The sequence below is a fragment of the Podarcis filfolensis genome (assembly GCF_964270895.1).
Source record: "Podarcis filfolensis genome assembly, chromosome: 6".
Classification (NCBI taxonomy): Eukaryota; Metazoa; Chordata; class Lepidosauria; order Squamata; family Lacertidae; genus Podarcis; species Podarcis filfolensis.
This window is the reverse complement of record NC_139609.1, coordinates 22,762,040-22,779,434: the sequence shown is the minus strand read 5'-3', so window position 1 is coordinate 22,779,434 and position 17,395 is coordinate 22,762,040. Positions and strand designations below refer to the sequence as shown.

Here is a 17,395-nt window from a genome sequence, read left to right as displayed (position 1 = left end):
GGATGTCCCTATTTTCATTGGAGAAATGTTGGAGGGTAGGGAGTTATGTGACCCCCAAGCCAAGGAGATACGTAACCTTTAGAAGACACCTGAAGGCAGCCTTGTTTAGGGAGGTTTTTTAATGTTTAATGTTTTATCATGTTTTATATATTTTGGAAGCCTCCCAGAATGGCTGGGGTAACCCAATCAGATGGCTGGGGTATTATTATTATTATTATTATTATTATTATTATTATTAAATAGGACGTCCCTATTTTTACGGGGGAAATGTTGGAGAGTATGTCATTGGGTATACACTGGGGCCTAGAGATCTCAGGTGCAGATCCAAAAACCTGGGTTAATTTCAGAACATTCAGTGGATCAGATAATTCTGGATCAGATATGGGGAACCTGCCCATTGCCAGTTGGCTGGTTATTGCCCAAAACTGCATTTGTGTGGTAGGCTTTATGGATTGTTTCCCATTTATATGGTGTGGAACATTGCCCAGTAGCACAGAACTTCCCCCAGAGTTGCTTATAGGGAGGTCCATGGGATAAGGGTTATGTGATAAGCAATGACTGCCTGCTACATCAATGCCTGCTGCTGGAACTTGTAAATGAGGCCTAGTTCCTTGTGTATTGCAATTGGAAATCACAGTCCACTGTATAATAAATCTTCCAAGGTACCATTTACTACATGATAATGTGTGTTTACTGCAGTGTGGATGACTTGCAGTTTAATAATAAGCAGCCCATTCAACAGCAGGCACTTTTGAGCCAACAAAAATATATCTGGCCAGAGTTTTTTTTAAAAAAGAAATTACATCTGGTCAGTTGGTATACAAGATCCTGGATGGCTAGTTTGTAAAGCCCTATTTGGTGATAACAGTTCCGCTGGCAAAAGCACTTTTTATTAGCTTCGGTTCAGAAAGCCAAAAACATTTCAAAAATCTAATTAGTTTTACTTGGAAAAACCCTCAGAACCTGCTGCACTTAAAATCTCTTAGCAAATGCTCTACACACACACACACACAATAATAATAATAAGCAATAACAACTCTGCAAATTCCTCTTAAAAGGAACCCCCACAGTAAGTATATTAAAAGATTACTTAAAAGGTATTAACTGATATGAGGACAATAGATTATGCTAACATTCTTTGACACACAGAACCAACAGCATAGAGTTGACTGATAGGATTTCCCAAATGCCCCGCAAGCAGGCACTGTGATAGCTAAAAGCTGTTCTGTGTTAATAGCTCTCGAAATCGCAATAAGCATGTGGAATGCTCATTGGGTACAGGAGAACATGGCAACAAGCCTCCTTGCCAGTGCAGGTCACTAATACCCATTGAATTTGCCTTCCCCACTAGACCTTGCTTATTCACTTCAATGGAGAGGAATCTCCCTGTGGAAAGAGATGAGGATATGTGGAGCTGAAGAGAATAGGAAGCCCAGGCTGAACTTTGCACCAGAAGTCCTTGGCCTCACTTAGCCAAATGAATGGGAGGGACCCCAAATTGCAGAAGGGCTGGCTTACCACATTTTGAAGTAAGTTACCACATTACCATCGAAAGATGTCCCTTTCCACAAGACCACTAAGTACAAAGTCTAAAATTATCTAAATGTACCACAAGGATGTGTTCTCAGCAATAGAGAAGAACAGCTAAGACCAGTCCTATGATGGAATATCATGCTTGTAGCATCCCCAGAATAAGGAGGTTACTTTGAATTCCACAAATATCTACAACTTAACAATAGCACTGGGATTCCAACAAAGAGACACTTGATCTGATTTATTTATTTTTTAGGCGCATGGCCCTCACTAATTTCCAATAAGGTTGTATCTGGCTTCAACTTCAGACCCTCATCATGTCAGATCACGCTCTGTTTGCTGAAGCCTCTCAGGTATTCACTATTCAGAAACAAAAAGCAGGTTCCAAACAGTCTTCAACTACTCATGGCTAACTTTCCAAATTGATTTCAATGGGACTTAACTGCAGTCCAAAGCGTTAGCAATGTTTTGGACCATATGCAAATTTATACAGCTGAATGGTGCAACCCAATGCATATTTATGCAAGAGTTAATCACACTGGTTTTGATGGTGTTTACTCTCAGGTAAGTGCACAAGATTGCAGCCTCAATAGACAAATGAATTTCTTGATTAAATGCACATTTCCCTGCAATTCTAAGCACACTTATCAGAGAGCAAGTCCCGATGACCTCAGTGGGACTTACGTCTCAGCAGACATGCACAGATAAATTGTACTGTTAGCCTCTATGACAACCTTCATTTTTATGTGCTTTAATTTGTCCCAAGTGGTAAGTTACAAACAGAAATAATTAAGAAAATTAAAGGGTTGGTGGCAAAATAGAGTTGAGTATATTCACAAATGGAAGAGAGGGTGTGAATCGAAAAAAGGGTGGTAGTGGGGAATACATAAATACTTTACTCAGAAGTGGTAAAGACCCAACTTTCAACCATTTGAGTATCGGTTCTCATACGAAAACACTTTTCCGCCTCGCAGGAACGGTATACGCCTTCCCTGCAATTCCAACCAGGGAAGGTGTTGACTAGAGAAAGAGAGATGGAAATGAAATCTAAATTGTTCCTTGCCTACCCTTTCACCTGGTGGGCCAGGGGGTCCGTCACTGCCAGCCGTGCCCTGGAAAAGAGCAAATCGTTCAGAGATGAAATGCACGCTTTCATTAAGAGGAAGAGCTAGACGTGAAATTGCTTCCTCGATTCGGTCAAGTTACCTTGGGGCCAGGTTTCCCAGTTGGGCCTCTCGGGCCTCTTGACCCACGTGGTCCCTATTGAGTCACAAAAGATATGCAATTCGTTATTTTTTATTATCGTGTGCTACAGCGGCAAAGGATATAAAGGCAACCTTCTGAATATGGCCAGGATAGCAATTAATATGGAAGTGCATGAGATAACATTAAAGGGGAGGTGTAGAAAAAATGCACAGTACGTACAGTTGGTCCTCGCTGTCCCCTTGGGCCAGGTTTTCCGTGCAAGCCCTGCCAAAGAAAGTTCACACAAATTAATCTTATCGTTCGATGGAGGGGTGTTTTCGTTTTTTGGTCGAGAAAGTGGTTTTGCTACTTCAAAAGGGCACAGCAGAACTCTACTACAGGATCAAAAGCTACACAGGACATCTGACGACTTGCCTTGCATTTTAAGTTTTCATAAATAGCTTCTTCAAATATTTATCTCTCTTCTTAAAGGGCAGAATTACAAGTCATAAGGGAAACACGCCGCAACCCAGGTTTGTCTTGCCATGCTCACATGGGAGCAGGGAGCATTCGCAGGAGAGATTGGGTATATTGCAGCGAGTGCTTAACCCTTCCCCTTCTCCCCTGCAACCCACCCCCTGCCTCCGCCGCCTGAGCACTCTTGGGGCGACAGGAGGGGCAGCAGGGAGAGGTGAAGGAGTTTAACTCTTTCTCTCCTTGCCATAGGCCCAGGAAAACCACATCTTGGAAGCTACTGTTTGCATTTCCTAGTTGTAAATCTATTCACTGCAGTAATCAGTTGGAGGAGGGGGGAGTATAGTAAGGAAGCTTGTTGAGAACGCTGGAAATACAATTGTCTCTCATCAGTTTCAGATTTTAACTGGTGAATCTGCACGCCTGTTTTTCTGCTTCATAAAATGTAGTGGTCGGCAGAGTAATGATATACATTACTTCAGTTTTACTTAATGGCACACTAAGCTGCCATCAAGCACCATTTCCAAGCCATCCTTTCCCCTTTGATAACTTCATCACATTTCAACCACAAGTGATCAGCCACGTCCAGTTGAGCTTTATAGAAAGTGATGCAGTGACCTTCTAGAGCTTGCAGACTCTGCATTATAAATTCCACACACCAGCTTCAAATAAACAAAGCAGCTATGTCTTGACTTTCTACATCCACTTAAATATGTATTCTTCAGCATCCTTGCTGTTGATTTGCCGCTTCAACCACAAATTGTTTTGGGGTGGTTTGGTTCTGTATATGAAAAGAGTCCTGGGGAATTAGAATGCATAGAAGATGCCAGAGAAATCCCCCTGAGGATAGATTGCAGTCTAGCTGGATAATTCACAGAATATAGGAAGAAATCTCTCTTGTTTTCTCCCTTCCTCCCCCACTGTATAAGTATACAGTATTCTTACCAGACCCAGATGCTTAAGGGAAAAGGTGATGGCATCCCACCCAGCATATGATGGCATATGATCCCATGTTCAAGTGCCTCTGGTGAAACTGTCAAAGCTTTATTTATTTCCTTCTTTACTTATACTTTTCCATCAGACAAAGGGCTGCTTCCCAGATTTCTATTCATCATTAGATGACTGCAGCATCTTGGGGGGACTTGATTGAGTGGAGGCGATCGTCACAGGTATAATGACACCTTCATTTTGCTTCCCTGTCACTTCAGACATAACGCTTTTTCAACTGAGCCAGATGTGGAAATAAATGCATCTTTGCATTAACTGCATTTTTTCTTTCTTTTTAAAAAATAAAATAAAATAGGATGAGCTGGTGTCAGGGATTGGCTGGATGAGGAAGAATGGTGGAGGCCAAGAGCCCCCCAGGGAAAACACAGAAGGTGATGATTTAGATTCTGGATCCTGGTGGTGGGATACCAGCCACACCTCAGAGGAGGGGACAAGCTGGAAGCTACTAAAAGGAGGAAGCTTGAAGGATCACAAAGAGGCAGAAGCAGGCAAGTGGCCCAGCACAGGACAGGGAGGGGAGGTTTCCAGTTTGGATGCAGGCTCCGACAGAGACAACAGAGGAGAACCAGACTCTACATCTCTCCTGTAGCTCCATCATGACAGTTTCTCTGCCGAAGGTTCTCTGGCCCCAATTGCTCCTAGAATGTGAAGGATTGATACATATTGCCAAGCAATGAGCCAGACAGGCACAGAAAGAGGCTTTCTGGGGCTCCCTGTAGCAGAAGATTACAGGGGAGGAGCCCTGGCTCAGAAAACTAGAGAGCAAAGGAGGGGATGCAAGCCAGTTTGAGGAACTTCTTCATTAGGGGGTGTGGCGTTTGCCTCCTAGGTGGGTCACAAGGAAAGGGTTAAAAATGAGTGTGATGTGATTGGCCAGTGGAAACTGATAGGAGGAGTTAGAGTGAGAGTCGGTGTTGTGTGAAAGTTGGTTGAGAGTTGGGAGTTGAAGAAGGAAGAGGGAGGTTAAGTCTGTGGGTTGGTCGAGTTGTGAGGTGAGGGAGTGAGAGGAATTGTTAGGTGGAGTCAGATAGATAGTTGGAATGATCAGTTTGAAGTTGTTAGGAATGCATAGAACAGTTACGGAACTAGGATTAAGAAACTGCTAAGAAAAATTAACTGAAACCATAAGCTTGTTCATGCCTATAAATAAACTTGATTGTTTGTTAATGTTAACAACTGTCTGGACTCCGTGATTACCCATGAGGAGAAATGGGTTGGTGGCAGCGAAGAAAGCAATCACAGTGGTGGCACAGGGTCAATAGACCGTCAAATGTCTGGGGGCGCTGTGTGATCGCCATGGGGGCTTTGCCTTTCATTGAATCATAGAACTATAGAGTTGGAGGGGACCCTGAGGACCATGTAGTCCACCCCCTGCAATGCAGGAATATGCAGTTGTCTGCAACCTTGGCATTATCAGCACCATGCTCTAACCAGTGTTTTTTTCTTCCTTTCCTTAATAACGAAACTAACTGCAAGTTAGCCTCTCTCTCTCTCTGGGATTTCCCCAAAAGCAAATACCAGTTCCATAGGAAGGGCTTTCAACAAGGGAAGAAAGTGTTAAACTGATGCTACATGTCTGATGTGATCCTCATGTGATCCGCAGCCTCCAGATGATATTACTTTCATTTTTCTTTTAAAAAAATCTCTTCATTAAATATAAAGACATATTTAACAACATGCATTTTGACCCTCAGATTACATCTTATTTATCCGCTTTTGGGCAAGTATAGGAAAAATATATATCCATTGACGTATGTACTGTGTGAACAGGGCCAGCAGCTTGTAGCTACATCTCACTGTTTCACTGAACACTTGTGAATAACAGAATTAATGGGGAGCCACTGCTGCTATGGAGCTGCACGTTGTTCTGATAATGGGAAGCTGGTGAATAGATTTCCTTGTGGGGAAATTACTATTTAATCTTGTTGAGCAACAGTCTTCTTATTCCTTATTTCTTTTGGTTGCTATCAAGAATGTACAATGTTCTTATTGCATTAGCAGTTAAATTCCCAATCCTGCCTGTCCTTTGAATTCACTTAGCAATGAGTTCCGCATATTAATAAAACACGTTAAGAAGAATATTATATCATACCCTTGCGCCTTTCTCTCCGTTGGAACCCGGAAATCCAGGGAACCCAGTTGAGCCCTGTAAGGGAGGAGGACACACAGTTATATGGTTTACTCAAAGCCTACTTAGATATTGAATAAACTTCTAAGTTGCTTTTTATGGGGGGGGAGCACCCGCCCCCTCAAGTGCTTTATATATTAAAAGTCTGTATCCTTCAAAAAAACGTTTAAAGCCAACATAAAGCATGCAATAACAATAACTGGGTGTATGGCCCATTATCACAAAACCATTTCTACAACACAGGTCATGACTAACTCCTAAAGTCCATGGTGAAAAGCTAAGTCTTTCAGGCCCACGCCGAGGGATCAGCCTTGCCTGGCCTCACTCAGAATCATATTCCATAATTGTAGGATCAACAGAGAAAAGGCCCATTTCTGCATGCCCACCAACCAGAAAGAATAGCAACAGATTGACACACTATGAATTACAGTAGTTTATAAAATATTTTTTTCCTAGACATCACACAAAACAACAACAACAACAACAACATGAAAGCTACATAGTGTGTAGCAATATAACACATTATACTATTCAGTTGAAGCAATTGATGTGGAAATGGTTATTAATAGATGGCGGTCTGGTAGCTTACCAAAATGCTTCATGTCCGGAATGCATTAAAACATCAAGAGTGGTACAGTTAAAAACAACAACAACACCCCAAGCAACCTTACGACAAGCAGAGGGTGGGATTCATTGCTGTGCTTTTCCAGTCTTTCCATCTGCCCAAGCGCTAAAGCTTGCCAGATGGAATGACCACTCTCCTCTCTTCTCCCATGTGCTCAGAGCCAACTTCTCTAGGTGAAGGGAATAAGAAGGGGAGAGGGTCTGTTGCACTGGTGGAAGTCCTTCAGCAGGGCTTCTAGTGACAGGGCTCATTAGGTCAATCCTGCCCCAAGTCACTGGGTGATATCTAGCTGAAGACACCCTCCAGAAGAATGGACTTCTGCTAGCACCACACAACTTCTCATTCCATCCTCTGTGCATCATCAAAATCTGCTCCAGAGAGTTGAGATACCATCTGCAGCAGGTCTGGCGAGAGGGCAGAGGAGTGGAAGTTCCATTCCCTGAGTTGAGTTCCAGTCACACCACATTATATATCACACATTATCAAGTGGAAACAAGACCTACAGAATTCTCGAAAAGGTCAAAAGCATGTCCATTACAATCAGGCTGTCACCAGTCTGTAAAGCTGATGTGTTTAATCAGAGAAAAATCACTGTCAATATTTACTAAAAGTTGAAACTCCTTGTAGACTGCATGAAAAATAAAAAGAACCTATGATATCTGGGTTTGAGGATCAAAGGAAATATTCATGTACAGAAAGTGGCATTGTTGGGTGTTAACTTGGAGTGGATGTTTTGAATAATTTTCTATATATAGCTGACCAATGATGAATCTGATGTTCTCTTTTTTTCTTTTCTCTTTCTTCCTTTTTGTTTTCCTTTTCCTATTTCTGGTTTGTGTTTTTATTTAGATTAGTTTTCTTTATTTTTGATAAAAAATATATTCAATATTGTAATGGTTATAGGGGTTGCTCGTGCGTAAGTTGCCGCCACTCCTGGCTAGGCTGCCTGGTTAAACCTTTTCTGTCTGGACAGCCCTTCACTTCGTGGCTGTTTCAGTCGCTAGCAGAATCCGTCAGTGGGCGTTTCTTGAACCTCTTCCAGCACAAAAGTTCTTTGACGCCAAGTCTCCGCCTACTCTCCCTGCGCGGAAGTCTTCTGCGCAGGGTGGGTGTGGGTAGCGGAGGACCCGTGCTCTCCCCGTTGGTCTCCGGCGAGGAGTCCTGGAGCCCCCTCGCCGATTCCCCCATCTGCCCCCCTTTATCCCTGGTGTTACGCTGATTTCCTTCCCCAGCCGATGAGCTGTCTCTCTCCCTGCTGGGCCCTTCTCCAGCATCGCTTGGGAGCCTTGCTTCCGCCTCTGGCTCCGATGGCAGTTCCCTGACAAATATATTATATTAACCCCTCCTATAATTTCTTTCAAACTTTAATAAAATTTAGTGGAGGTGGAGAAAACAAACTTGTTGTCATCAGTCTGAACAATGTGGACAAAATATCAAATAGAGAGCAGGTGCTCCACAGAAAGGTGCTTTTAGAACAAATAGCACCATTTTAACCATAAAAGAAAACGAGTTTCCAGTGATTAAGAGTTGCATCCAGTGATGGTTCTAATCATAGCAGACCTGATGAAATTAATGGATATGACTAACTTGCATACAATGATTTCAATGGGTCTACACTGAGTAGAAAACTCAGTTGGCTGCTACTACCCTAAGTTCATAAATTCCATTATGTCAGTTCATGCATGCATGTCTGTATGTTCAAGTGAACACACCTATAAAATAGACATTCAATTTTTTTCTTGGTTTTGGATTAGTTTTAGATGTACAAACCAGACCTGCTTTTCTGGTAATTTAAAAACAGTGTCCATAACACTGATGAAGGCAGAAGAAAGTCTATTTGACAATAATGACAATTTCATTTGGAAAAATGTTTCCAATGTCTCATTTCAGTAATTGTTGAAACAGCCCCTTCAACAAAAATGGCTACTAGATGAAACTTGTAGAAATACTAAGAAATAATTGTAAGCAATTTATTTTCTGAATGACTATATGAGATAATACTTGCTGGATGATAATAATTGGGTTTTGGCATGGAACAATAGGAAGACTGATAAAAAATATTTGTGCTCAGACATTAACTTGCAGTATTCTACTCCTAGGAGATATTTTTGTTACTGCTGCAAAAGAGTTTACGTTATCCAATTTCCATGGGCAATTGAGGAAAAGGACATTAACAACCAACATAATCATTGCAAATATCTCTGTCTATATATTTGTATTTGTCTGTCATCACACATTAGTTCACATGGCTGCCAATAGATGGCGCTGTGACCTGCAGCATGATGAGCGGCACTGGATGGGCAGCCTAGGTAAACTGGAGAGGGGCAGCCAAAACAGGCTGCAGTAGCAGTCCCCAGATCTACTGGCTCTTCTGCCTGCCAGTCTTGGGGCACCTGCCACCTGCCACCAGGATCCAGATCCCCAGGCCACCTGCCACCACTACTGGCTACCACTTTCTGCTCGACTGGCCTGGGGATCTGCTGCTGCCATTGCTGCTGCTGATTAAGATGTAGAGTTGGCCCGGGAGGCAACAGGAGTAGCGTGGGAAGAAAGAAGGTGCCCAGCACTGACAGCCACCCTGAGATCTGCTGTAGTGACTCCTAAGTGGCCCTGCAACTATTACTACAATTCTAATATACTTCTTCTGTCTGGGTGTTTTGGTCGGGTTTGGTTTTTGTTTTTTTTGGAGAAGGGGAGCTTCTAATTCTTTATGATGAATTTCCAGACCCAGACCTGTTTTGCTATAGGAGCCACCTGAGTGGGACCTATAATCATGTTGTTGTCAGTGGATAAACTGGGGTGGCTTATATTCAGATCAGTTCGGTAGCTACATAACAAGTATGGGATGGGGCCCATTGACTAGTCTAGGGGTCAGCAAACTTTTTCAGCAGGGGGCCGGTCCACTGTCCCTCAGACCTTGTGGGGGGCCGGACTATATTGAGGGGGGGGAATGAATGAATTCCTATGCCCCACAAATAACCCAGAGATGCATTTTAAATAAAAGGACACATTCTACTCATGTAAAAACATGCTGATTCCTGGACCGTCCACGGGCTGGATTTAGAAGGTGATTGGGCCGGATCCAGCCCCTGGGCCTTAGTTTGCCTACCCATGGATTAGTCTATTGTGCAAGCCTTGATGTTATACCAGAGCTGTAGGCAATAACATGCACTGAAGGCATTTGATTAGTGAAAAGCTTTGGCCCCCTTCATCTTAAGCATCAGGACTACTATATATTAGGGCTGAGAAAATCACAGAAATTAAAATATGGGTGGTTTTCCTCCAAGCAGAAGTTAAATCAGTACCTGAAAAATGGAATGATTACACAAAACTCAGGAGGGGGGGGTAGCTGAATTTGCTTCCAGTGGGATGGGCGTACCTTTAGATGTAATAGTGGAATTTCTTTCCTTCATTGTTGTTTGGTGTTGGCCAAAAAGGTAAAGGAAAAGGACCCCAGGACAGTTAAGTCCAGTCAAAGGCAACTATGGGGTTGCAGCGATCATCTCGCTTTCAGGCTGAGGAAGCCAGCGTTTGTCCACAGACAGCTTTCTGGGTCATGTGGCCAGCATGACTAAACCACTTCTGGCACAACGGAACACCGTGATGGAAACCAGCATGCGCGGAAACACTGTTTACCTTCCCGCCACAGTGATGCTTTTGAACTGCTAGGTTGGCAGAAGCCAGGACAGAGCAACGAGAGCTAACCCCGTCGCAGGGATTAGAACCATCAAACTTCTGATCGGTAAGCCCAAGAGCCTCAGTGGTTTAGACCACAGCGCCACCCGTGTTCCATGCATTAGTGGGGGCAATATCACAGGCAGCTGTGGCAACAACACTCCTTCTCTCTCAACAGCCATTGTTTTCTTCCTCTATATGCAGCATCACTGGACTGCCATACACACACAAAAGCCATTGCCGCTCCCCCACCCCCATTCCAAGCATTCTGAGGAAAAGCATTCTGGGAAATATGAAATGGCTCTAGAGTGATGAGGGCAACAGGAGAAGGTGTGGTTTTGAGCATACAGGGCCATCATGGTTATGTCGGGCATCATTGTCAAATGTCATCATGATGGCAGCCAGCTTGCCAAGGCCATTGTTTCTGAGCTTTTGCTTCTACTGCTATTCTCAAGCTTTTGACTGCTGATGGCAGGTGACCAATGGACTGCAACTTAAATGGCACAGCTCTGACACTGCAGCCACTCAGTAGAGCAGAACCAGAAGATTGGGAGTTCCTGCAGCCATCCTTCTAATCTAATGCCAATACAGTGGAAACTAGGGTTGCGAACATGATCCATGTGGGATGCACGTTCGCAACCCACAACGCCGCATCTGTGTACGTGCAGGTCACGATTCGGCGCTTCTGCACATGTGCAAAAAGCGATTTAGTGCTTCTGTGCATGCGCTAGCGCCGAAACCAGGAAGTAACCCATTCCGGTGCGCAACCCGAAAACACATAACCTGAAGCGTCCGAGGTACTGTACTGAAAGAATTTGAAGCTGAATATGGCTTGCAAACTAATTCCATTTTTAGTATAATGAAGACTCAGCTTAGTAAAATTCATGCCAACATCTCTGTTTTGTGAGAGGAAGGCCACGCATTTTCTTTGACGTTCGTGCATGTCATTTGTGTTCATGCTTCTGAATAAAGTAAGATCTCTTTGATCTTAAGAAATTTCCAAATAGAGTTTTGAGGCATTGACAGACAAGGGAGAGAGATGGGGAGGGAGAGAGACTGCAATCTCAGACGTTTAGGTTAAAAGGCAGGTGCATCAAAGACCTACTTCTGAATTCTTGATGAACACTTTCCTTAGCAGTAACCCTATATCGCATTAACACAGAGTGTTTACTGAAAAAACGAAACACCTTGGAATTCACTCAGGTGAAATGGAAAAAAAAGCAAAATAAGCACAGACCCAATATTTTAAAAAGCTAAGAAAAATCAATGTTACTTTACAATTTAAAGTAATACTTTTCTAAAATGTATTGGCAATGATACCTTACACAATGTAAACATGTTGGGGGGGACCCCTAGATAGTTGTTCAAGTTGTTAATCCCAGAAGATGACAGGGTTTTTTGTTTTTTTACATGCATTGCACTGTCAAAAAAGTTGTACAGATTCCTTGTTAATCACAAATTGGGAACAGCATAAAAAATGCATATTCCCTTTTGCAGATAATGCTACCCTTTATCAAGGATATGGATCCAACCACGGTTTCAGTCTTTTTGCTTATTTCAATGGGACATGTGGTGGAGAATATCCTGTAGGACTGCCCCAAGTAAACACAAAAACTCTCATGGACTCACATCTGAAATCACACAGAGGGGCTGAGTCTGATAAGCTATTCTAAGCTCTGGGGAAGCATCCTGGAAGCACTTAACCTGTGGAGAACTTACATCAAAACTATTTGCCTATATCGTCTTTCCAGAGCAGACATGATATTGTGACTTAGGATTCTCCTAAAGGGAAAAATTAGGCTACCCATTCTGATTTTAAGGTTTTCATGTGTGCTTGCTCCACGGATGACTTCCAAATGCAATCACATGAGTACAAATTGTTGCATAAGAACTAGAACAATGCATAAAATCCAGTATGAACACAGTGATTACGGTTCTCTGCTTTCTTTCTTTTATAAAAAAATTATAATAATTTGATGTATAATGACATAAATTCACGGAGCAGGGGAGCAACATTTATTATGGCTGAGCATCACTTTGTACCTAATTGTATCAGTGCATCATATAATACTTAATGGTCTGTGCTTTCCTTTTCTAGATGTGTAAATTACACAAAGTTATAACCCAGAAACAAAGAAAGATGCCCAGCGAAGTGGACCAACGAACCAGAATGACATTTTTAAAAATCTGATCATTTGACAAACAATGATCCAGATGCGTGGGGGAGCATTACGTATATCATTGCAAATGCCTTTTGAGTAGTTGTATGAGTGAACACGGTTGATATTTACAACACTCACCACCCATCAAGTTGTAGGTTATTCATTTACATGGCAACTGTGGCCGATGGAGAAAACTGCCAAATCCAAGATCCATATCTGTATGAATGTCTTCGGCTACCAAAATGATCATCACAATTAGGGCATCAAAACTGAATTATATCATTGAACCAGACTCACAATTTTGTCAGGAAAATGCATATAACCTTTGGACTTCTAATAGTTACAAGTGACTATCCAAGCATTTGCTTTAAACTGATGTTCCAAGTAAGACCAAAACAACAACAAAAAACCTAGAATATTCTGCTAACCAAAGCTGTACATTTTTCAACACGAGAGCAAATTCACCTTTGGACCTTGTCTTCCTGGATATCCTGGTAATCCGGGAACACCAAGTTTACCCTGTAATTTAAAAAGAAGTTTTAATGCATTTCTCATTTGTTTCCTGATGGCTACCACTCTGTCTATGTCCCATTTCCCTCAGAAGAATCATGTAGTTTGTAAAGTTAGAAGGAAACCTTTTGCATGGATGTAGGCTTTTTTTAAAAAAAAAAAAATCATGTTTATTCAGCTTTACAAATACAAAGTCATTAAAAAAAAACTTCAGATAAATATCCATGTACAGAGATCATTCCAAATCTCAGGACTTCCCCCCGTCCCCTCCATGGGGTCCCATTTGAAACATTTATTACTACATATTCTTCGAAACTCCAACTTTTATATCAATCCATATTATCCATGATAATTGCTACGCTACAAGTGAAATCAAAATCCTGCTAATGTTTCCATCTGCTTACAGTAGTCTCCTAAATAACTTATAATTTTCCCCCCATTCTTTTATAAAGTTTTTTTTGTGTGGATGTGGTTTTTAATGCACAGATGTATTATTCTGTCACTAAAGAATGATGTGCCTCATTGCTTCCATGGCTTTATGCAAGGTCTGGCTGTGTAAACAGTTCTCCTGAATATCTCATAAACATCTCTTTAGCTACACATTTCAACTATACGTACCTTCTTGAGTTTGTTAGATGACCTAGTTCACAAAACACCTACATACTAAAGCTGCCATTTGACATAAATAATAATCATTTGGCATTTTCAATTGTGCAGGTGGAGAACAGAGGCACCAACCATTGTGAGACTTGCTGGTTTTGCTTCCCCATACTGGGGGGCGGGGGATGTCTATAAATGTCACACTTCCTTAGACCTTTACTTCTGCTCACAGTTTTTGGATCCAATCCTATACTTGTCATGGTATTTCCCTGCTTTCAGCCCAGAATGAAGAAGCTCAGCAGTTGAGTTTTTTGGGGGGAAATGTCGCTCATTTATTCTTGTTTTAATGGGATTGGAATTTAATTGGAATTCAGTGATGACATTCCAATTATGCTTCCATTCATCCATAATTATAATATTGGCTTTCTTGATTCATGACCTTGTTAACAGCTGGGAAGATGTCTCACAACACTGTGGGGATCATTAATTCTGAAATAGCTCCCCACAGTTAAGCGAGGCTGAAAGGAACACTTTCTAGAATGAATGGAGTGACTTTTAAAGTATTTTTATGATAGCTTAAAAGGTCGCTAGCATCAAATCATAACTACAATGCTTTCATTCCCTCCTCTTAGTCCATAAATTGTTCTTCCTCAAAGGACTGTATGTGCAAAACACAGGAAGGGTCACTGAGGGAGATCCCTTCATAAGATCTTTACAAGCAAACTGGACCTCAGATAGGCTGACCAAGTAACTAAGCAGGAACATGCCTGAATGAAATATTATCTCAATAACTAGTTTTTGCTAGTGGAGAGGGGGTATTATTTGTGGAACATAGACATTATTGCCTAGTTGCCTACATGGGATTCTTATTCAGAGGCACAATCCAACAGAGCTAATTAAGGAATGGTGGCTTTACTCTAGGCCCATTTATACACTTTACTCATGAGTAAGTAGCAAGTGGTGAGAGTGGGGATGAGGACACTGGCTCCACTCACATCAGAGGGTGATCATGAGTGGGGAACCAACTCCACTCATGAAGGCTCCCTTCACAATACAGAACCCTAGAACTTCGGAAGGTTCCCTGTTGCAGACAGTCATCCTCCAACTTATGGAAGGTAACAGGGATGGCAGGACAGAACTTATTTACTTGTCCTCCATTCATGCATGTTCTACTTGTTCGTGAGTATAATGCCTGAATAGGACTTCTGTTCTGTTCAGAGTAGGCGTGCATTCTCTCCTATAAAAGGGTGTGAATATTCAATATCACCTTTAAAGGTAAAGGTAAAGGGACCCCTGACCATTAGGTCCAGTCGGGACCGACTCTGGGGTTGCGGTGCTCATCTCGCTTTACTGGCTGAGGGAGCCGGCGAACAGCTTCCGGGTCATGTGGCCAGCATGACCAAGCTGCTTCTGGCGAACCAGAGCAGTGCACGGAAACGCCGTTTACCTTCCCACCGGAGTGGTACCTATTTATCTACTTGCACTTTGACATGCTTTCAAACTGCTAGGTTGGCAGGAGCAGGAACCGAGCAACGGGAGCTCACCCCGTCATGGGGATTCCAACCGCCAACCTTCTGATCAGCAAGTCCTAGGCTCAGTGGTTTAACCCACAGCACCACCCGCGTCACATATCACCTTTAGGCATGCATTAAAAATATTCTGCCTTCCTGCTCTGTATTTCAAAATATTACAAACAGAGACATGTAACTCCAACAGTAAGATGGAGGCTGGAGGTTGGAGGCAGGGAAATGGCTCTTACTTTAGGATCTGCAATCCAAAGGGAGCTGTTCACATTGCTATGTGGTAAAGTCTGCCCCTGCTCTGCCCTTTTTCTTATTTCATCTTATGTTTCCAGTGAAATAAATCACCGTCAACATTTATATGGTGCCTTCCAAATACTCAGACCACTTCAACTGCATTGTTAGGGTACTTTTTTTACTTGTAAGCAGTATTGTTTATGCCCGAGGAGAAGACACGGTGGCTCTGAGTTCATGGCTGAGGTAAGATTTAAAACTAGAGACTTCCCAGTTCACTCTTCCCCCCTGGTGTAGCCCCAAACCTACAAAAGTGAAAGATGAGATGAAATGTACTACAGATAGGGAGGAAAATGTGTTCTTATAAAGCTTCAGTAAATCTTTAGGAAAAGATGTGTCTGGGATCTACACGTGTCCCACACGATAGTCCTATTCAGACATAACAAACACTGAAAGAAAAAGGGAATCATTTCTAATTTGTTCATTTGCTTTTTATGCAACATGTGAATTTGCAACCTCTAAAACTACACCAAGATGATCTCATGATACCCCTCCCCCAAAAACCCTGTTGTATGATTGAGTGACTAACCTTTTCTCCAGCTTGACCAGCCCCACCTGGGTCTCCTGTTGGGCCAGAACGGCCTTTGGGACCTTCAGGGCCATCCTCTCCTCGTGGACCAAGAGGGCCAACTTCACCCTTAAAAAAAAAATTGAAGGATGTAAACCAAGGATGTACAAACCAAGTCACCTGTTTCTGCAAATGGGATGCAAAAACTGCTGAAATTATTGGATTGGCCGTTGATGAAAACCTCAGGTCTGCCCCTTTTCCTAATTTTAGCCCAACCACGGCCTCACTGTAGGTTTCTAAAACCAGTATTAAGGGGAGAACTGGCACAAAACATAAGCAGGCTGGATCCCGCCTGGCCTCCCTGTAATTTGAGTACCGAGTGTAACCTAAGGTCTAGTTGTTGCTTGTGGCTTAGCCACAAAAGCCGACAGTTAAACGAAAAGAACCACATCTCTCATGGGGAAAGAAATCCACATTCAGATTTGCAACATTTTTTCACTGTTGTTACAGCAGGCTTTTAATCTTCAGTTGTAACCTTGGCTGTATTGTTTCTGGCCACTACATTTTGCTACAAATTTTTAGCAATTATATCGTTACTGAAATTTTATGCAATTTTTAATGTGGCCTACCCTTTAACTGATTAGAATATAGTTAGACAAGCTAACTATTTAAATGCCACAAATAAATAAAAATTATTGTTTGCTAGTGTGAAATTGTATCAGAGTTTTACAGTGAGAGACACACACAGGTTGATAATGATGAATAAAACCCTCTGGCTTTGTTGGATCCCATCCATTATTCCATTGTATCAAACCCTTCTCAATAATCTTTTTTGAAGTCCCATGCACTTTTGAAGAGAAGGTCCAGTTTATTCATATGTGGTCTGGGCACATACCGTATTTTTCACTCTATAAGACGCACCAGACCACAAGACGCACCTAGTTTTTGGAGAAGGAAAACAAGAAAAAAAATATTCTGAATCTCAGAAGCCAGAACAGCAAGAGAGATCGCTGCGCAGTGAAAGCAGCAATCCCTCTTGCTGTTCTGGCTTCTGGGATAGCTGCGCAGCCTGCATTCGCGCCATAAGACGCACACACATTTCCCCTTACTTTTAGGAGGGAAAAAGTGAGTCTTATAGAGCAAAAAATACGGTAACTTATCCACTTGGAAAAG

At 42.3% G+C, this 17,395-nt stretch overlaps 1 protein-coding gene across 4 annotated transcripts in view; it reads right to left on the bottom strand.

Moving 5' to 3' along the window:
• COL11A1 (collagen type XI alpha 1 chain) overlaps window positions 1-17,395 on the bottom strand; it is a 253,111-nt gene that overhangs the window by 91,545 nt on the left and 144,171 nt on the right. For all 4 annotated transcript variants that reach the window (XM_083620394.1, XM_083620396.1, XM_083620393.1 and 1 more), the window contains 6 exons: window positions 16,244-16,351; window positions 13,256-13,309; window positions 6,293-6,346; window positions 2,959-3,003; window positions 2,740-2,793; window positions 2,601-2,645 (listed from right to left, as the gene is read on the bottom strand). In XM_083620394.1, the coding sequence (XP_083476520.1) occupies window positions 2,601-2,645; window positions 2,740-2,793; window positions 2,959-3,003; window positions 6,293-6,346; window positions 13,256-13,309; window positions 16,244-16,351 (360 nt within the window). The remainder of the gene's footprint in view (window positions 1-2,600; window positions 2,646-2,739; window positions 2,794-2,958; window positions 3,004-6,292; window positions 6,347-13,255; window positions 13,310-16,243; window positions 16,352-17,395) is intronic.